The sequence below is a fragment of the Amia ocellicauda genome, chromosome 2 (assembly GCF_036373705.1).
Source record: "Amia ocellicauda isolate fAmiCal2 chromosome 2, fAmiCal2.hap1, whole genome shotgun sequence".
Taxonomy (NCBI): Eukaryota; Metazoa; Chordata; class Actinopteri; order Amiiformes; family Amiidae; genus Amia; species Amia ocellicauda.
In genome coordinates, this window is record NC_089851.1 from 27,765,148 (window position 1) to 27,787,572 (window position 22,425).

Below are 22,425 nucleotides of genomic sequence, written 5' to 3' on the forward strand. Positions count from 1 at the left end.
TGCTCCCAAAATAAATTACAGAAAATAACAAAGTGTTCCCAAGGTGTTGTAATTGTAAATACATGTCTGCCTTGCTAGATTATTTATGTATGCATTTGTTTATTTATTTAAAGTAATAAAATATAATTGTAAACAAAACATGATATATTGCTTTTGCTACATGGGATGAATAATGAAATAGAAAAATTTTAAAACAGCTAAATGCTTGATTCATATCATGACTGTGATAGTAAATTGTAGGAATGTGTAAAACTAAATAGCTCATGAAAGCATTGTAAAATGTCCCACTTTGGATTGCAAATTGAGTAGATTGGACACCACTTGGAAAATAACGAAAGAGCCCACTACCATTTATATCTGAGCTAACAGTAAATGTGAAGAACACTTGATCATATTTTAAAGTATATTGTCATTGCTGCAGGAAGAGATAATATAATAGATTTTTCAATAGAAAGCCTTTCATATATAATATGAAATAAAACCTTCATAAGGTATGGGTACACACAAAAGTGGTGAAGAACTGTGTGGGTAGTAGTGTCTCATTCTTACACTGTTACGCACCGCGGGGCACAGGAACAGGGGGACCCAGTTGCAGTGTTGGGAGGGATGGTCAGACAGGCAAGGGGTCCAGGGAACAAGGCAACAACAAGACACGGGGAGAAATGCTTGGAGATGTAGTGATTAAACCGAAAAAACTTTGGGATGACGGAGTGTTTGTGAGGGGTTTATCAGGAGTAGGGAACCGGGTTGGGAGATGCAGAGCGAATGAGAGCAAGGGTTTATAACAGGAGTGCACAGGGTTTTTCAGGAATGCTGATTGACAGAAGGGAGCTAGGAGAAGTGTCTGATAAGGAAGGGAGAAGGTGACCTCTAGTGGGGAACAGTGGAAGTATGATAAGGTCGTGACAGTACCCCCCCCCCTAAACGATCGGCCGCAGCCGAACTGGACCAGACACGGCCGGGACGACCATGGGGCCGAGGAACAGGTGCAGATCTCGTGTTACAGCCGGGTGTGCGCCACTTGCCAGACTGTAGCACTGCGGTGAAACCAGTCGTCCAGTGCCGGGACATCCATGGATTCCTCATCCCGTGGAACATCAATGGGGAACAGGGCAGGCTGGTAGCTGAGTGTACATTGGAAGGGAGTGAGGCCGGAGGAAGAGCTCGTAAGGGAGTTCTGCGCGTACTTGGCCCAGGGTAGATAGCAACTCCAGTCTGTCTGGGAAAAGCTGCAATAGGAGCGCAGAAACCTCCCGATCTCTTGAGGTCCAGTTTGGTGAAGTAGCGGGCTCCTCTCAGCTGCTCCAGGGTGGCGGGCACTAAGGGCAGCGGGTACCAATACTTCACCGTCACTGCATTAAGCCCCCTGTAGACAATGCAGGGCCGGAGACCCCTGTCCTTCTTTGAGACGAAAAAAAGAAGCTGGCGACGGCAGGTGACGTGGACAGACAGATGATTCCCAGGTCTAGAGTCTCCCTGATTTACTCCTCCGTGGCCTGGGACTCCAGGAGAGAGAGAGGGTAAATGCACCCTCTGGGAGGAGAGGTGCCCAAAAGGAGGTCTATGGCACAGTCCCCGGGCCTGGTGTGGTGGCAAACGGGAAACCTGGATCGCCAGGTCTGTGTATTCAGGGGGGATCTGTGTCTGAGCGTAGAGAAGGGGGCTCTCTATGTGTGTCGCCCGGCAGGGAGAGCGCCTCGTCTCGGCACGCGAGCTCGGATTGCAGGTCCTGGTCCAGTCCCCGGCGGAACACAGAGAGCAGAGTCCAATCTCCCCATTCGCTTTTAGCAATCCAGAACCTCAGGGCATAATCCACGGCAGAAGAGGAGCCCAGGCTCAGCGTGAGGAGCTGTCCCCTCCGCTGTGGGACACAGTTGCAGTGCTGGGAGAGATGGTCAGGCAGGCATGGGTCAGGTACTGGCAGGACAGGGCAATCAAGGCAAGGCAAGGACGTGGTCGTGGTCACAGGCAAGGGTCAGGCGATCAGGCAAACGAGGGAGTCCAAAGTCATGGTCGGGAGGTCGGGCAAGTGATCCAGGGAACAAGGCAACAACAAGACACGGGGAGAAATGCTCGGTGATGTAGTGATTAAACTGACAAAACGTTGTGATGACGGAGTGTCTGTAAGGGGTTTATATCAGTTGCAGGGAACCGGGTTGGGAGATGCAGAGCGAATGAGAGCAAGGGTTTATAACAGGAGTGCACAGGGTTTTTCAGGAATGCTGACTGACAGAAGGGAGCTAGGAGAAGTGTCTGATAAGGAAGGGAGAAGGTGTCCACTAGTGAGGAACAGTGGAAGTACAATTAGGTCGTGACATACACCTTATAACCAATATTGACAATAACCCTGAAAACAGCCTCTGTATAAAGTGTTCTGTGTTGTTTATATGTTGATTAATCATGGCAATATCCGTCTCTGCAAATGTTATATTTATTAAGTTGTACAGTATTTGTATGTTAAAGGCACTTTCTGGGCATGAAGTTAAAAACATTAATTTACAAAAGCAATATCAATTGGAATGACCGTGTCATATTTAAGTGTTTTTGAGTCATTGTCTCCTCTTAAACAAGCCTGGATTTAATATGCACAACATAAGCAACTCAGTGTGTTGGATTGTGAGCAATATTGACTGATGTCAAGTTTCATAACCCTTGGGATGGTGATGAAAGTGATATGTAAATGTGCTCTTATGAAGTGGATCAAGTTTGATAATTACACCACTCAGAAACTGTTTACACCATCCAAACCCCATGACAGAATGTTGAATTTGCAGTCAAGTAATACTTTAAAAATCAGTTGCTTTATGAGTAAGGTTAATATGGACACTTTATCTTATGACAGCATTCGGACAACTGAACCTGAAAAGGTAATCAGGTATAAAAGGTAATCAATATAAAAACTATAATAACTAATACAAAATAATATACAAGAAATAAATAGTAGTGTGTGGATCCACATACTGACAGGAATGTAAACAAATCATATTTAAATCATTCACATCTAAGGTTATTTGGTACAAAGTGCTAAAAACAGTAATGACAGCAAATAGGGAAACTGGCATTGTGGCACAGTTTTATTGTTCTGTTTTTTGTCTTGCTAGAACTTTCACAACCATTCCATCAGTATGTTGGTAGGTAGGAGAATATCACCATCATCATTTGATTATTATTGAGGTTTTTATTATTATTATAGTTGTTGTTGTTATTACCGTCATATACATATACAGCGATAATTTCCCTCCAATGGTCCTTTGGTTAGATTTGTGTTAAACAGGTGGACATTTTCGTGCTATTTTCACGTTTGCTAGTAGTTATTGTACAAACTGGATTTGTACAGTTCTGCTTACAGTAGTATTTTATGTTTTGTGAAGTGAAATACATTTTGGGTAGCTGTATTCTTTACATTTTTGATAGCAGGTTCATATTATTAACAAAACCTGTAACTGTGCTAAATTATGATACTTTTTGTTTACTTTGTGTTTTGTTTACATTTAAAAAAACTATTTGTGAACAATCTGAATTGGTTTGTACAGGTATGTATAGTGTGAGATATATTATAACTGAAAGAATCTGCCCTGATAACATAAAAATATATGATTTGAGAATGACTCTTTGATACATTGTAATATTCTATTTTTGAATAAGCCTGAATAATTTGTCACGATTCATAATTCTGTAACCCACCAAACAAATCTATATTTTTTCTGCGTGTAGGACATAAACGTGTATATTACAAGACAGAAAGCGATGACAAAGCACTTTTTGAATGGATTGCATTTTTTTATTCACCTCGAGAAGGTGCCGCATTTAAAACATTCTCCAGTTTAAGTATCGTTAAGAAGGGGGCAAATGTCATTTTTCTCATCAGGTATTAATGATTCTGAGAGTTCAAGACTGGCAGTTTTATATAGAATCTCAGCAGTTTCTTTCCACACGACAATGGAACCCAAATGCAGGATTGTGATATACGTTTGACCTGCTTGTACTTCTGTTATCTGCTGTTTGACATCAGCAGAAGGCTGATGCTGTGAAACTAAATGCAGAGGAATCCCAGTGTGAGTGAAAACATTAGCTTGAGGCATTGGTCTGCTTTCCGCCTTGCTGTGTTCAACGCACAGAAACATGTGTGAAACAAAATACCTTTAAGGTCAGCAGAAGTTAAAAACAAACTGTAATATTGAGGATGTGATGATTAGACAGCTTCACACTTTCAACTGTGTCAAATGTGTTGACATTTTCATTTATTTTAGTTATAATTTTCCTCACTTATTTACAGTATGAAATTGGGGGAAAATGCCTGCATGGAGGACTATTTTGCTAGGGTATATGCCTAGCTTATATTTCTTCAAGATGGAATACATCACAATTCAGTGTAGTGTTTGTACATTATCTGTGTATCATCACTTTCAGCATTTAATTAAACCATGTTTCTTTATTACTGGGATGCCACTGTATTTTATACTATTCCAGACACAGCACAAACAGATCGCTTCAAACCTCACTCAGATCCAACTACCAAGTACTGATAGTTTGAGTAAAATACCAAGTTACAAACAAATAAACCAAAAAGTAAAAACATTAAAATCATATATACAAGTTTATATAAAGTAACCCGCTTGGAATGGAATCAGGTGCTAAGAGAAAAAAACAGCAGAAACGTAGTTAATGCCTTGCCTATGATTTTTAGGGGATTACAATTAATCACTTTGATAAACAAGGCAGGGATTATAAAGTATGCTCACAATCAACGTTGAAGATATCTGTTAACACGTCATTACATGTGGTACTCGGCTATAATTGTTATCTTTGTGTTAATTATTGATGTATCTGTTTGTAACTACAAACGGAGCCAAAATTTGTCACAGAAGATTTGTATCATTCTATTAAAAAAGAAATAGGAGCTTGTCATGGTATTAGCATATTTCTTTACATATTAAATAGTGCAGAAGTTGTCATTGTAATTCTTTATAGTAATTGTGCAAGGAGCCTGCAAATCAGTATAGAGTAGATAGTAGGACAATTTCAGACCAATTAGTAGACTCTGTCAAATGGCTGTTTGAAATATAGCCACAAAAAGGTTTGCACCAAATCTGTGTGTTTCCTGGGATGTGGGAGCAGCAGGGTGTTTTATTTTCTTTGGTGTCTTTGGCTTGTGTGTGCAGTATTGGAGCCCTCCTGAAGAGAATTATGGATCTTACAAACCAAAGATCAGTCAGGTAGTCGTGAGCACCTCTCTTGACTTTGGTGATGTGATTATCCTTCAGGTTCCTACTGCTCACAATGCTGTAGTCTAAGAGTTGCCAGTGGTTTGAGTGTGGGTGCTTCCATGTGGTTTTTGTATTTGCTGTCTAAATATTGTTTTGGTAAACACAACATGTTCTGCACATTTGCTGGTGGGGGGGAGGGGTTGCAGTTTACTGACAATACCAGACCAGAGGTTTGTGTCCCTGATCCAAGATAGATGTTTTTATTTTATGTTGGCATCAAATTCATCTTTTTGTTCTTCCTCAGAGACAAGAGTTGGGGAATATGCATCAATGACCTTTGTAGATGGATTAGTAAACCTGATTTTGAAAGTCACGAGGAATTACGATTCTCTGTTTGTAGTTCTGACATTTGATTGAGGAGTATGTTGTTGATGTCAAAGATGTGCTTCTATGTTTAGGTTTTCCTCTCCAAAAGAAGTAAATGTTGCACCATGCAAGTTCTCGTTCCGTTGTTATTGTCCTTTGTTTGGGTTGGTCGCTGTTTGTGAAGCATGCTTATGTATTTCACATGAAAACAAAGAACATGAAGCAAAAGTCATCTTCATTGTTTGTTTTTTCCCCAAGAATGCCCCCTTTCACAATTTCCAGTTTTCTGTAAATGTCCTGCCTTTGTCCTGATCCTGACATTTAAAGCAGTTATTTTATAATGGTTAACTGTGCTTTTTGTTTGTGTAAAAAAGTAATTATCATTATTAACATCAATAGGCTGTACAGGTGTGGACAGATTTAGCTGCTAAATCTGGATACTTTCAAAATCTTAAAATTTAAACTATTTAAAAAAGCTCACAATATTTAAGTGATATCAATGGCTAATGCTATTCTTCATTCGAGGGTTTTGTATGGATTATATGGCATTCTACTTTAGTTATATTAAAATTACACATTTTACAGCAGATTTTGTCTTTAAGCGAGATTTTGACTCACAGCAACATACTGAAGAATATAAATTCCCTTAAATCTGTAGAAAAGCCAAAAAAAAAAAAAAAAAATGGAACACCATATTATCTCTACTGAGACACACTGGGTTTATTTTATAGGAAAATATGTCAGAATTATATATAGTGAGATCAGGGAACCAGAATCCTAATTCATAGAGACCTTAGGAAGCATTGCAGGAATCCAGTCTGCCCCAAAGCAGTTTATTTGTTTTTGGTATTTGGCATTGGTGACTGAATATAAGAATACAAGATATGAAGAAATACAAGAGTTTTTTGTTGACACTTAAAATACTTTTGTGGCTCATATTCTCTTTGCAATTCTGAATAAATGCTTAAGTCATACTGGCTAGGATTAAATAAAAACTTTGACCCACCCGCTAATAGAAATCTGCAAACCTGTACATTGTCTAGCTTGTCTATTTATTTTTCAATATTGCAATAAAATGCTGATTTAAAAACACATGAACAATATTTGAACACAGCCTAGAGAAGACTATAAAGATTCCAGTTAAGACAGTGTGTGTATAAATGTTTAATTGCCAAACATATAAATAAATCTTCTTTGACATGAATTTGTCTGATTTTATGTCATATTGTTTGCATCTTTGCACATATGTCTTTCCCTGATCAGCACCCCATATATATATATATATATATATATATATATATATATATATATATATATATATATATATACATATATTGATCTAGGTTGTCTAGAGCCGCCAGAAAGGGCACCGCATAGTTTATACTGCAGTCCAATCCTTACAGTTTAAAATATGAAGTTGGTTTTCTAATGCATTCATTATAATGCAGAGCACTGAGGCAAAAACTAATCCTTTCCTTTGGCAGCACAGCCCAAAGAGTATTTATGTATTTATATGTTTATGTATTTATGTATTTATTTTAATAAAAAGTCTAAAATTGGGCCACTGTTACTTTCCAGTTTGATCACCTTACACAGTGCTGATCTTGATGTAAGATATGCTTCAGAATATTACTCCCTGGCTTCAGATATATAGTCACTACTTGAACAAATAGCAGTTTTTTTTAATATGTATTCCTTGCCTTATTAAATGATCTGACCTATTTTTTATGGTAGAGATACACAGGATTCTGTCAGCCGTGTTGCCTTTGCTACTCTTGATTTACTGTAAACTGTCTCTATCACATTTGTACCTGTATAGCATATTATATATATAAAATACACAATTAATACTAAAGAAACTAAGCATTTTGAAGCTGACACATTAAAGCTGTCTTGAATAATGTTTGTTTGTTTTTCTTTTGAGGTACTCATAAATAACAATATGGCGCACGCTTAACATGTTGAACACAAGCTCTACCATGTGATGCTATTTTCTGTTTTCTTTCTTCTCCAGGAGGATCAAAATGGTCAGCTGTTGCAGCTTCTGGTAAATCTTCCAGCAAATTTACTTCAACATTATTACTGTCCTTCCATGATGTAAATGAAGCTTGACGTTTCCCCTAATGGGCAGTTAAACCATGGACCTTAAAAGAACTCTTTGGACTGGCCTCCTAATTTGTAATTAGTGTTGCCTGCATTGAGCCGTGAGGGGATTTTCTGCATCGAGGTAAAGGGACGATTACAGGCCCATTCCCTACCATGAGAATTACGACCACATCCTGTCTCTGTCCTTTCCTGGTCTGCCTCTGCTTTGTTCAGAGGTGCTACGGGACATCTCGGCATAGTTCAATAAAAGTGTCAAAAAATCAAACCAAACACGTAGAAGGAGAGACTGAGGTACACCATCGGCCAAAACGTGGATGGGTTTGGAACCAATTCTTTGTTTTAGAAGAACATATAGGACCAGAGCCTCAGTATGTAGGAAAGGTAATGTATTTATTTCTTTATTCTCTACTTATAAAATGTGATTCAATATTGTTGATTGACTGTTAGAATCAACATACAGTGAGGGAAAAAAGTATTTGATCCCCTGCTGATTTTGTACGTTTGCCCACTGACAGAGGTCAGACGTTTCTTGTAGTTGGCCACCAGGTTTGCACACATCTCAGGAGGGATTTTGTCCCACTCCTCTTTGCAGATCCTCTCCAAGTCATTAAGGTTTCGAGGCTGACGTTTGGCAACTCGAACCTTCAGGTCCCTCCACAGATTTTCTATGGGATTAAGGTCTGGAGACTGGCTAGGCCACTCCAGGACCTTAATGTGCTTCTTCTTGAGCCACTCCTTTGTTGCCTTGGCTGTGTGTTTTGGGTCATTGTCATGCTGGAATACCCATCCACGACCCATTTTCAATGCCCTGGCTGAGGGAAGGAGGTTCTCACCCAAGATTTGACGGTACATGGCCCCGTCCATCATCCCTTTGATGCGGTGCAGTTGTCCTGTCCCCTTAGTAGAAAAACAGCCCCAAAGCATTATGTTTCCACCTCCATGTTTGACGGTGGGGATGGTGTTCTTGGGGTCATTCCTCCTCCTCCAAACACGGCGAGTTGAGTTGATGCCAAAGAGCTCGATTTTGGTCTCCCTTTAAGAGAGTGCTCCTAATCTCAGCTCGTTACCTGTATAAAAGACACCTGGGAGCCAGAAATCTTGCTGATTGATAGGGGATCAAATACTTATTTCCCTCATTAACATGCAAATCAATGTATAACTTTTTTGAAATGCGTTTTTCTGGATTTTTTTGTTGTTATTCTGTCTCTCACTGTTAAAATACACCTACCATTAAAATTATAGACTGATCATTTCTTTGTCAGTGGGCAAACGTACAAAATCAGCAGGGGATCAAATACTTTTTTCCCTCACTGTATTATCAGTTAAAGTCAGCACTACACTATTTTAGTTTCCAACATGGTATCTTATATTATGTACTGGATTTCTCAGTGAGGATAACTTGGGTGAAGCTCACTTCCTGTGGCTTAAAAGTTTGGTAACTTCCACTTGTTGTTAAACGGAGTGAAAGAGGGTATGCCTGGTTGTGAAGTTGGAGGGAAAAAAAAGTACTGTTGACACATGGAAAACAATCTTTTATGTTTTAATTTGTACCCCTCTTTTTGGAGGGACAGACATTGAAACTCTTCAGATATTAACAGAATAGAAAATATCAACAAAATCATGTTTTCAAGGGGTCAAACAACTCTTTACCAAATTATGTAATCTTGTATTAGAATGGTGTTTTATCTGGTTATCCACAAACTTCTATTTGGGGTTTTTATGCATTTTTTCCTTTAACATGATACAATGTTATATGGTTTACAATATATATTAATTACACTTTTTTCATTTTATAGATAAGTGAAGACAATCAAAATATTATTAAAAGGAAATTAACAATAATTCAGTTTAAAGTCTATCTAGGAGTGGGTAAGCTATGTAAAAACATCATTATATAACATATTGATTTATATTATTCAAGATGTACAACATGGTATATCATACAGAGATGATCCAAACAAATAAGCAGACCCCAAAATTTCCCCAATAATGGATTCATCAAGTAGGCATAGGCATAGGCATTTCTTCCAACACAATTATCCAGCAGTTAAGTGAAAGATCACAGTAAGTGATAACAAAATGTGTGTGAGCAGCACAACAGATTTTTAAATATATAACATAATTTAATAATGCATTTAATGACTTACATTGATTGACTTATCTGACTACATTCTGGAATCAGCTATTATGATAGGACAAAGATACATATAATTACACATAATTCCATTATTATCTCCTGACATACAGTGTAATGAGACAAGAATGTGTGCAGGCGAAGAAGATAAAAAGGTTAGCAAAAGGGAAGATTTTCTATAATAAAGCTTTAATAGGTCATAATGGAGCTACGGTTGTCTACGTCTCCTTAAGGAGTATTCTAAGAGTGTGCATTTGAATTCAATCTGCACTATATTACAACATCTAATTGGACAAGCCTGTGCCATTACTGGATTGTTCTATAGGTCATGTGTATATAAAGGATGCACACAGGTAAATATTAATAGATTTGGGATTTTATTTATCAGGGTTTTATCCCAGATGAATAAGGGAGTAATTGGTAATCAGGTATTTAGTATCAGGACAGTAATTCAGACACTTGGAACTTTTGTGGAGTAAAAACTAAGACGGAGGTGTTGTGAAAGAGTCCGACAAACAAATCTTTGGTGTAAATACATATGTAAGCATACGATTAGTTTTTCATAGAAACCAAGATAGTGGTCTAAGTTCGAAGATGAGTGCAATACAATCCTTACCACCATTATTTCTATATCCCCTAGGTGGATCTCTTTTTTTTTTTTTTTTGACTGGTAGTGTATATCTAAGAAATAAAAAGGTCACACATTTGTTTTTAGTTGTACCCAACCAGTTCCTCCTTATTAACCTACTTTAAGGGGAAACTAGAGTAAAGCCGCAGGTTATTCAATTATGTCAATGCTATTAACCCAAAGCCATACTGTCATACTAGATGGAATGAGATAGTCTATGTATGTTAAAGGGACAGTTTAGATCACCTGTGATTCCCCTGATATTTAAAAGACTTATTAGCACATTCCAATATACCTAGCCTACCCTAGTGAATTGAGTTTTCTTTTCTTTGCTTCAGTCAGCTTTCACCCACTCTTTCACTTTACCACTCAGCCAATTGTGCATAACCCCTTGGGAACTCCTGGCCAAAGCCAGCAAATGAATAACCTGGATTAAAGACCAACTCAATCAACCTACAGGACTGTACAGCCTGCACTACAGCAGAGTGCCATTCCAGAGGAGTTAATATGAAACCTACTCCTTCTCCGGGCAAGCTACGCCCACATGCGCCCATACAGGGTTTTAAATATATACACTACAACGATACACGATAATTAGAAAATTAAAAAGGCATTAAACAGCAAGCAGTTTGAAAATGTATAACTTTTCACTTGCTTGCATGTTATGGTTTATAACATTGTTTTTGGAAAGGGCTGAATGGCACACCGCTTGGAAACATCAGGTACAACACAAAATGTGTGAGAGAAGACATCTTGAAAACTAAAAAGAGTAACACTTCAATCTTCAGTATGATTCACTATTTTTGGCAACCAGTGTTTGGTCTTTATCTGTAAGATTATAATTGGATGTTAAGGAATATACTGGAAAATCTATATATGCATCATTCAAATGTATTTGGAATTACAAAATAAATAAATACATCTGTTAGACAACCTAGATCAATATATGTAATCAAATGTAAATCACATAACTTTCAAGTAGCAAAACAAATAATTATGTCATTTGATAATTATGATTCACCGAACAAGGAAAATGTATATTTTATTCTTGTATTCTTTCTTTTACTAAAGCAGTGAAGCAACAACATAAACCACTCAAGTGTTTCAGTGTCCTTAACAGACATATAGTATGCACAGATATGAAAGGACAAGTAACAATAATGATGCAGCTAAATATATCACTTGTCTAGGCTTCTTAGGCTACTCTAAAGTAGATATCAAGGCCTTACAAATCAATGATAGAAAATAGCTGCACACACTTTGCCTTACTTAGGGTTTTACAGTGGAGCTTGGATATGATAATGTGACATCAGCAACATTCAAAGCACAATTGATGTAACACTATGCAATATGTTAAATAAATAACTTCCATTTTAGAAATTAATTTGATACAAACATGAAAAGATAGCATTGCCAGATACCTTAGATAAACCTTCAGAATATCCCAGACGCACCGCCAGTGCTGTAAATTGGTCCAGTAATATTTTACTAATATACTAATTCAGGCAACATATGAAGTGACCAGCAGTAATTAGGCATGGATTAAGGGAGATTAATAATAGTACTGATAAAGACCGAAAATGTTTGAATGTTACCTTTTCTCTTCATAATTAAAAGTTTCAGACTATTGTGTAGCTTGTTTTTCTTATAAGAAAAGCTTGACTTTGTGATGACATTCATGGTGGTGTGGAGCGTTTGAGTTTATTATTGGATGTCGTAGTTTAAGGTGTTATTATTTTAAGTTGGGATAGAATTCTTCATTGTATATTTTAAACAGTGTTTTTTTCATTAGATAGAGTAGGCTGCCTACATTAATTCTGACTTGCACATATCATTGCAGTTATTTATAAATTGCACACAAGGAAAATGTATTTTTTAACAGAAAGCAAAATCAACTCTTCTATGCTATATAATCTTCTCATTACACATACCTGACCCATTAATACAAGTAAAGTTTGTTGCTTTAAAAACAATATCAATATGCTGAATATTGTAATGCAAGCAATTAATTAACCTACGCAATTAATTTCAGAATACAAAAAGAATATGACCATTTTCATTTACAGTTCCGGACCTCAAATTGTTGAGACATGGAATAATGTAGAACCCCTTACAAATAACACGGACATTTAACACATTAACTATGTATAAATGATGAAGGCATGTTGTGCAGCTTTTCTCAGATTCTCATATGTAATGTGTCTTTATCCAATTATATTCATTATCAACCAGGAAAAAAAAAAATCTTCCTGAAACTGATTAGTTTATTTTTAAATTTGGTTTCACTAGTCCTGAAAGTACCTTTTGTCAATCTTAATTATTAAGCATAATTAGTTACAGCCTCTAATTTCAACGTGATTCATTTTCTTGGCTTGTCGTTTCTTATAATCGTATCCTTAAAACAGAGCTGTGTTAGAAATAGCATCTAGTCATGGCAGAAATATAAAATGTACAAATACACTATTCTCTAGGTATTGTATTGATTTCATCCCATCGCTGTACAAATGGAAAATCATATTGATAGTTTCATGATTAAATTACACAACAGATTAATTTATAAAATGCCAAGACCAAACAGCTATCGTGTCGAGAATGTTCATTACTATTGCACAGACATCAGGGATCCTTTTCTGAAGTACTTTGAAATGAGTGTGTCAGTTTGAGTTTAATCCCATCCTCGTAGCATAACTAATACACAGTGACACTGACATGGGTTTGATAGATTCAAAAATGACAACCCCATACAAGTGAAGGTGAAATTAAAAACACAGTTTTAGAGCTTGTAGGTTTCCCATTCAGGAAAAAAAAACTCAGTATGGTCAGATACCCACGGGAGGGCTAAAAGGATGTGTCAGTCATCTGCTCTGTTGATGATTTGACAATGGATTTAAAGCATGTTAACCACAGGATGACATTCAGATAAAACTATAAGTAAAATAAATAAATAAGCACACACACACACACATATATATATATATATATTTCAGTATCATTCTGTTATCCATTCTTAAAATATACATTTGCTGCATTTTTTATATTAACATACCACAGGATATTTAACTTTTTATTTATTTATTTTAATGTCAACAATTAATCAGATCACTTTGATGTTCCTGCATTTTAAAGTTTGAATTGACCAGCAAACACAGGTTTTCCCTTATTTTTGGTTAATGTATTTTGTCAAACATGGTGCTAAAAACGAGTTGAGACCGATACAGTTCAGGGGTATTGCGTGTGCCCCATTTAATATGGAGCATGAAATGTCTTTGTCTTTAAAAGGTGCTGAGATGTTTTATTCATATTGCTAAAAATGAATTGTGCTTTGACAGAATAAGGTACCTAAACATGTGCTTGCTTTAAAGTTCATTTGTTTTCTTCATGGATTAATACATATTTACAGTGTCATTACAAAAATGCACCCAATAATGATTAAAAGCAGGTTGTTGTTTTTTTTTCTTTCACCAAGCCATAGTTTAATTCAGGTGATTGCACAGCAGGAAAACTAGGGATGGTGGTACGTCCCCATATGCATTAGTATCATTTTACCCTGGAGCTACACACAACGATATTTATGTTACTCTTAACACAATCCAAATGTGAGCACATACAGAAATGAATTGTTCCAGACATATTTGCTGCCTACAACACTATCATAGTGCTGGGTACAGTGTGGCACTAGCAGGGATCAAATGGGTACATGACTGAATTTAATGCAAATTCTGAGACCAGCAACACTTTAATATACTTTGATAATTCTGTTTAAAAATACTTTGAAACCTGTTAATTGTGTTATCAGTTTGGCCATGTGATAACATTCAAATTTTCAGTCAGAAATAAAGTAGTTTCAGTCCTGACATCACTACATTTGGATTTGCTGATATTTTAAGATGCATTATATTAGCAGAAAAAAATAAAATAAAATAAAATAATAATAATAAAATAAAACTTTTACTAGAATTATTTCAAATTACAAAATACGTATTAAATTAAAGCACGGGATTTCAAGGGTATACATACTAGTATATGATCTGTGGTTTGACATTATGCATAATTATAACAAATAAGTGAAAGAGAGAAAGTATTTTATAACACTTTACAATACAATTAGTATTGGTCCAGCTGTCAGTTAGTGAGTACTGCTGCCTTTACCAACTAAGGATAAAACTCTGTATCATTAAATTATCTTACACTCACTGCAAGTATTTAAAAATAAATGTATATTTAACATGTTATCTTAGCATCAGAAACAGATTAGATATTAATGAATCTTCTTTTATCGAATTATGTTTAACACATGACAGGAATATCTTACCTGGTAAATGATAACAGCTTGTAAAAAAGACAAAACATGTCTCATATTTCTGATAAATGGGATGTAATCTTCCCTTGTTCCCTTCATTGGTATGCTGACTTCATATTTTCTATAATTAAGGAGATTGATAACTAATGAATTGTAAAACAAGGAAGTGTGTAATTCTTATTAGGCCATGAATGATTAAGCTAATTAAATGGGTGGTCCAGTATATAAGAAGGATTTGTTACCAATAGGATCCAAGTTCAAGACCTAGCACTATAACGATGTATTATCAGCTATTATACAGAACACTAAAATGTAATATATGCCATATTTCCCCAGAAGTGCTTTGCATTTTACAATAAATAAATTGGGAATCGTTTTTTAATGCCATTCATACACATATGACCCTTAACTCATCTTAACTTAACCTTAACTTAATAAATTCTTATTGTTAAGCAGTGTCATGTTAGAAGTTTCAAAAATAAGTGTTGACTGACCTAAATTTCTGACTTGGGGCAGGATTAAATAAAAAATGTTTGCAAGATGTGAACACTAAAAGATGTGGAAGAGTTGCAGGAGGGAATCTCGCAGCGCAGCTTCTTGCTGAACAGGGAGGAGACTCGTGCTGCTGGTGTGGTTTCAGGAATGGGCAGGCAACGCGAGCCAATCACAGTGTTTGTTACTCAAGAGAAAGGCAGCGATGGCTTATGAAAATACAGAAACCTATCATTCCATGCTGTAAATTGAAAGCATTCATCTACCGCTGATACAAAACTACAAGCTTGTACTTTGTAGCAGTTACAAATATGAGTAGAAATAAAAACAAAGCCGCCATTCCATTGTGTGAGAAAATAGCTATAAGAAGGTCATTTTGCAGTGCAAATCGTGTTAGATTGAACCCCATGAAAGTTTAGCAGGTTGATATCCATTCACAGACATGCCACTAATGCTTCTGTGAGTGACTTGCAGCCTGAACATTTTTTATTTAATCAGCCCGTAATTTTAGTTAGTATAAGTGTCATATAATAGGCCTCCTTTGAACATTTTCACATTTGGCTTGTGAACCCAATATGCCTTAAATATTTTGCATCTTATACAAAAAACTTGTGTATACACAACAATATAGCATTCTTACAAGTCTCTAGCTTATCTTTGTTTTACAACAACCTACATTACTGCTGTGTCAGAGTGTATTTTTTTAATTAAACAAGAATTTAAATGTATTTGAATTACAACATTACACACCTGCTTTAATACATATATATATATATATATATATATATATATATATATATATATTGCAAAAAAAAGTTTTCTTATTATCTTGTATGAGGTTGTAGTACATGTCCTTTTTCCTATACATTACTGTAATGTAAATAAACAACAAATTCATAAGATTAATAAGCACATTTTATGAGTGTTTGCAATGAAAAGCTGACATATGTGTGTATTTTGGAAGTAACCCAAAACTGACAAAGACAAAATGAAGCAAGGCAGTGTAAAAGACTGGAAGTGCTAGTCACTGACTTACTGAGCGCAGTTTTGCAATCAGGTCACTTAAATCAGGTGCATCACTCAGAAATATATTTTCAGGTTTGACAGATTTTCCACTGGGTCCTGACTGCCAGGGATTTGGAACAAATTGTACATCATTCACAGTGCTTGAAGCAGTTGTGAATACTGTATTTACACTTGCTTGGTGCTGAGCTTACTGCCACCACTCACAATATGTGCGTCTTTACCACTGATTAATGCATATCCATTAACCCCTGCTTCATTAACTGCAAAGGGTGGTCAGTAGCTGGAACAGTATTCTGACATTAATAAAATTATATATTTTTTTTATAAAACTGTTGAGGATTTGAACCTGATTGTAGAACAGGTGTAGTAGGAACCTGGCATTGATACTAATGGATTCTTGCCATATGAACAATTAAAAAATTCTGTTTGACTCTGCATTCTGCCAACGGTAGTACTTAAGCTACGGTTTTATTAACCTCATCAAAATTACCCTTGGAGAACAGAAACAGCAGGATCTGACATCTGTCTGGCATACACAAGTTCTGGTGCTAGTGGTTAAACTGAATATATATATATATATATATATATATATATATATATATATGTAGATAGATAGATAGATAGATAGAAATATAGATACACAGATAGATATACATTTTTTGTTTCTTTATTTGTGTAAAGTGTCTATCCAGCAAGCCCAGAACTTTCAATATAGTTTGTACAATAGTGACTCTTCACATTACTGAATATTTACCCTTCCCACTGCTTTAATCCCATATAAGCCCCTGCTGGACTCTATGCTATGTTAATGTTAACCATTTTACTTTAAACACATGTGATTACCGTTTATTGTATTATTGCCTATTTATTTGGCAGACACTTTTATCCAAGGTGATTCACAAAGGTTCACAAGAATTCAATAGAATCAATATAACGTACAATACAATGTTTTCTTGGCATTTTACTGACTTTTTCATATAAAAATACCCTATTGATTAGCAATCACAGCTGCATGAATGCAAGTGTATAAACATTGATTTGTGCTCATTCACTCCCATCTCCCGGAGCATAAGTATGGTGTTTAAACTCTGTTTTCACTCTTGTGTCTAACTCGACCCATAATATTTCAAAACATAAAAACCTGTTGTTCTTCTTTGTAATGTAAGTAATTTAGGTTGAGTGTAGGTTCATTAACATGCAGAATAACACAGTACAGCATACTATTTTGATCTCTCACCTGGTTTTTCCTTACATTCTGTTATGTCTTAGATCTGAAAAGTTCTCAGTTTGTGTCTTTTGACAAAACCAAATCTGCGAAAAAAGGTTGTTTATATACACACATAACTTATTTTTGTATTTCATTTGCAAACCTATGGTGACCCTAATGTGTGAAATGCAAAAATGTATATATTAGTACACAGAATTGACCTCCTGGCTATATTATTTAGCATTTTTCGCTTTGACTAGAATTTTGTTTTATGTTCTGTTATTGTTTTGTTTTTTTCAATTTGTGGTGCTTCATTTGTTTGTTTGTTGTATTTGGTGTTTTGCACTTCAGGACCATCATAAAGAACTGGCTGGAATTATAAATAACAGACATCAAGCCTGAGTCAATTCATAATTGTGTTGCCTTTGACTTCACAGCTGTATGAAAATGGTTTAGTGTAGAACATTGGACTTTTGAAAAAATCTATTATAAAGATCACTTTTTTATTATTATGTTATTATCATTCTCTATGCACTATACTCAGCCAAACAACTATTTTATGGATAATCTAGCAATGAAGATACTAAAGCATTGATTGAATCCATGACCAAGAGTGACTCTGCATAATAAAGAGTTTGACTTTGCATTTTGATTTCACTCAGCAGGAAGGAGGGATGGTATTTTATCTGATGTACCTTCACAATGTTATTTTTTTAGTTAGTTAGTTAGTTAGTTAGTTAGTTACTAAGGAATGTGTTAGTCTGTCATCACTGAAAAATAGAATATATAAAACAATGATGGCAAATGTGTAGATTTGATCAACGTTTGTGAATATGGTTTAGAGAAAGCTACTTGTTTGTTTTCTCTTCCAATTACCATTATTTAAAATACTATCTTGAAATGACCTGTCTATAAAAAACTGAATATAGTCTCTTCACTCAACAAGAACAGTGAGAATTGATGGTTATTTTGAACTCTCAATTTAGTAGGACACCATTATATCAAGAATAAGTCTTGCATCACACACATGAACAAATAATTACATCTTAATACATGTGCAAATTGTTTGTTAAGTGACAGGAATACATACTAAATATTTAGCATCTCAGCTTTATGTATTTATTTATGTTTTTTTTTTTTACTTTTCTTCTTGTGAGACTGTTCGTTCCCATTAATATTTGTTCTAGTTCATTTCACAGACATTTTCCGTTTTGGCAATTTTCATCTTACGGTTACATTTGCTAACTCACTGGTATCATCCACCGGGATATGGGCCCATGTACTTGCCATAATAAAGTACAACGGATTTAATTTGCAATGATGCAAGTCAGTGTAGCACAACTAATCTGGATTTAGCTGGATTAACCTGTTTACATTAATATGTGACCCTCCCCCCCGGGTGTTAAATTACTGTTTCTGCTTTACTGTCTTAGCTGCATAGCTTTGTTCCAGTTGGGTACCAAGGCAATTATAAATTAGCCTCAAAGCTTCAGTGCTACAGCACAACAACTGTCATTCCTTTCCTTCAAACTAACAGAACTCTGGGCATTTTGTTTTTACCATGCTTCTCAATACTGGTGCTAAACTACCCTTTACCAAGTGTGCCGTGTTCGGTATTCAGTATACCATTGCTATACAACTATACAAAGCTATTATTTCTCATAAAAGAATATGCGTCATAAAAACAATTTTGTGTGTTGCCATTTAACAGGAGTACACATATTGCACATCACATTATCACACAATAAAATTAAATAGACCTGTGATGGGGGCTTGCATGCACGCATATTGTGACATCCCACACACACCAATGCCATCTTTCTCTCGTTCTGCCTCTCATGTTTAGTGTTCAGACTCTATGCTGTTCACTTTCTTATTTTCTTCCCCATGTAAGATGCAAGGTCATTAAAAATAAGTGTTCGACCAGATATAAAAAATATAATTAAATTTAAAACAGATTGCAGCCATTGCTACTATATCAGGTGGACTTCTAAACTAAACTGATTTGAAATGTTTTGTTCTATAATGTTTACTAATTATATTGCAATAGCTTCCCTTTAATGAGTTTCCAAATAGAATGGCATAATGCAATACTAAAATCCAAAATATCAAGGGATATCCATGAAATTAAAGGAATTATCTACCATACCGGTCCCTGCTGTTCATTAAGTGGATTTTGCCATCTGAGTTGGAGACAGTGCCATGTGAGTGTGTACATATATATCTATATATACATCCTTAAACACAAAAATAAGAAGCAAAAAAATAAGTTATTCTTGGAATATAGTTCACAAAATCAATGCAATGCTAGTATGCTTTCAAACATGTCACTGTAGAACATTACACATTGACAGAAGCCAGAAGCTCACTCCCAGTTGCTGCTAGGAGAAGCTAGGGATATATATGTAAAGAGGTTTAAAATCCCTTATCCAGCTTTGTTACATAACATATTATTCCATCATGTGATACCATTTGAAGAGTAAAAGTATTATCTATGATGGTTATGTTAATTACTATGGTATAATCTATTTTTTCATTTCAAAGAATTATATAAATTGTTTCTCATAACTTCATTTAAAGACATGTAAATCAATAGGACCATCAACTGTCAACATTAAACTAGCCTGTCCTCAGATCTCTTACATTAGGATTGATCAACTCTTTACTTTTATTTTCATGAAACAGATTTTATACTGCACACTTCAGTGGTGGCTCAATTCCAGTAGCATATCATCAACAATGCAAGAGTTTTGCACGAGCATGCCAAATTCCTTATTTATTGTTAAGCTATTAACACTGATGACTCACCTTAAATATTTTATTGGCTCCGTGTTTATTCTGCAACCACAAGACAGTTTGGTTTCTCGAACAGCAATATGTGGTTAATGCTACTTAGTGAAGTGTGCAAGCCAGCAGCTGCAGATATTTATTTACCTTCTCAGAAGCTAGTAGGTATTTCTAATTCTGTGTTACAACATTTTAATAGAGTACAGAGAGTTTACTATTGCAAAGTGGCAGTATTTCCCTACAAATGCATTAAGAAAAAGTATGTGTGTTTATTAAATCAGAAAATGTGTTGTTTTTCTCCCTCACTATCATTATACATGTACACTATATATGGTCAACATTTATTTGAAATATGTGATGCAAATGTAAATGGGCCCTTAAAATTACATGTGAGCAAACCTGATTTATGTGTCAAACCCTAAATCAGGGTAGATTAATGGATCTAAACTAAAATCTTTCCAAGAATATGCATTTTGGGGGTACTGTAGCATTTAAAAGATTAATTAACAATCAATTGGACTAAGACATTAAAAAGGGGGAAATGTATCTACTCAGTGATACCAAGTCATTCAGAAGGGAATATCTGAATGCTGAATAAATATACTTCCATCTCACACCCAGGCATTTTTTGGTTTTGAAATACCGCCAAAATTTGACCATTTTTTAATTTATTTTTTGGTCTTCACAGCTTCACTCCAACTCGGATAAAGGGGATGGATCCGTCCGGTACATTCTCACTGGCGAAGGGGCTGGCACTATATTTATTATTGATGAGATCACTGGAGATATACATGCCACCAAAAGTCTCGATCGAGAAAAGAAGACGCATTATGTTTTGCATGCGCAAGCCATCGATCGGCGGACGGAGAAGCCCCTGGAGCCGGAATCCGAGTTTATCATCAAAGTTCAAGACATCAATGACAATGCCCCGAAATTTCCTGATGGTCCATTTGTGGCAGCTGTACCAGAAATGTCCGAAGTTGGTAAGGCAGGCTAAATTACTTTTAATGTGTTGTGTGTGCTGCTTTACTGTGTGGCTGTAAAAGGAATGTCTATATTAGCTGGGTCATCAGTTTTAATAGGGACATGAAGATCCCCCATTGGATAACCAAGGTCATGGATCAGCCATAGATTGTCTAGTAAATGGAATTTGTTGATCATCCTGAGCTCTGGAGATAACCGGATTTAAAATAGGATGTTATCTTTAGAAGGTTGACCTATATTTTGCCGCTTGTGCAATCTAGACACTGATTTAACATACTAATATTTGTGGTTTACGTACATAGGCCTATTAGTTCCAGTAACATACAATTGAGCATGTTTATTTTATATCCATGTAAAAGATTACATAAAGGTAAGGATTCAAATGCAGATACTAAATAGTCTTTTTATTAACAAACAAACAACAAAGCTGTGAGACACATACAAATGTTCTGAAACATTGTGGATATAATATATGTTTTCTTCAAAACCTTTTCACAGGAAACAAAATCAAAAGATGTTCCATACATGGTAAATTATAATTAGCCTTCCAGTTTGCAAAGTTTCCCCCTGACTTTTCCTCTCCCTTTTAAGAATTAGTTCTTGTTCTCTCATTTGCATGCAGTTTCTGTATTCTGCTTGAATGAAAAAGCAAGGCATGGCTGATTTTAGAAGATAATTTAGTTGTTGAATTTAGTTGTTGAATAATGCTTAACTGCGGGAATTAAGTATTACTGAATCCTGAGGCAAACATTCTTATTTGAATGTTTTAATGAACTTAAACTTAAATACTACATTTATACAATAACAAAACAAAATAACAAACAATGCTTTTGATTCTGTTCGTGCAGTTGTAGCTAGTCTGGATGGGTTCAAACTGCGCCACAGATTTTCTTATTTTTCTTCGTTTTTATTTTTTTTGCTCTGTAGGTTGTCATCTCAAATGTTTTTTTTTTGCTTGTTTTGTCTTCTTCATCCTGAGCTTGCTGAAGAAACGTCTACTTCCTGGCCTGTAGAGATTTGTCCAGTTCCCTATTCCCTGTCAAATGTTTGGTCTCTCCTGTTGCCCTTGCTTTGGAATTTTCAACATCTAAGCATCGAAATGTATCTTTGTAGACTGACCTTTTTTAACATCTTGTTTAAAAAAAACTATACCATATGTCTGTCATATATTCAGTTTTCATTCCCTGC

The 22,425-nt window shown here is 35.7% G+C and overlaps 1 protein-coding gene across 1 annotated transcript in view; it reads left to right on the top strand.

The window, feature by feature from the left end:
• LOC136768121 (cadherin-18) overlaps positions 1–22,425 on the top strand; it is a 157,953-nt gene that overhangs the window by 24,286 nt on the left and 111,242 nt on the right. Inside the window, exons 2-3 of the mRNA XM_066722178.1 lie at positions 7,588–8,060; positions 20,942–21,236. Coding sequence (XP_066578275.1) covers positions 7,833–8,060; positions 20,942–21,236 — 523 coding nt within the window. The 5' untranslated portion in view covers positions 7,588–7,832. The remainder of the gene's footprint in view (positions 1–7,587; positions 8,061–20,941; positions 21,237–22,425) is intronic.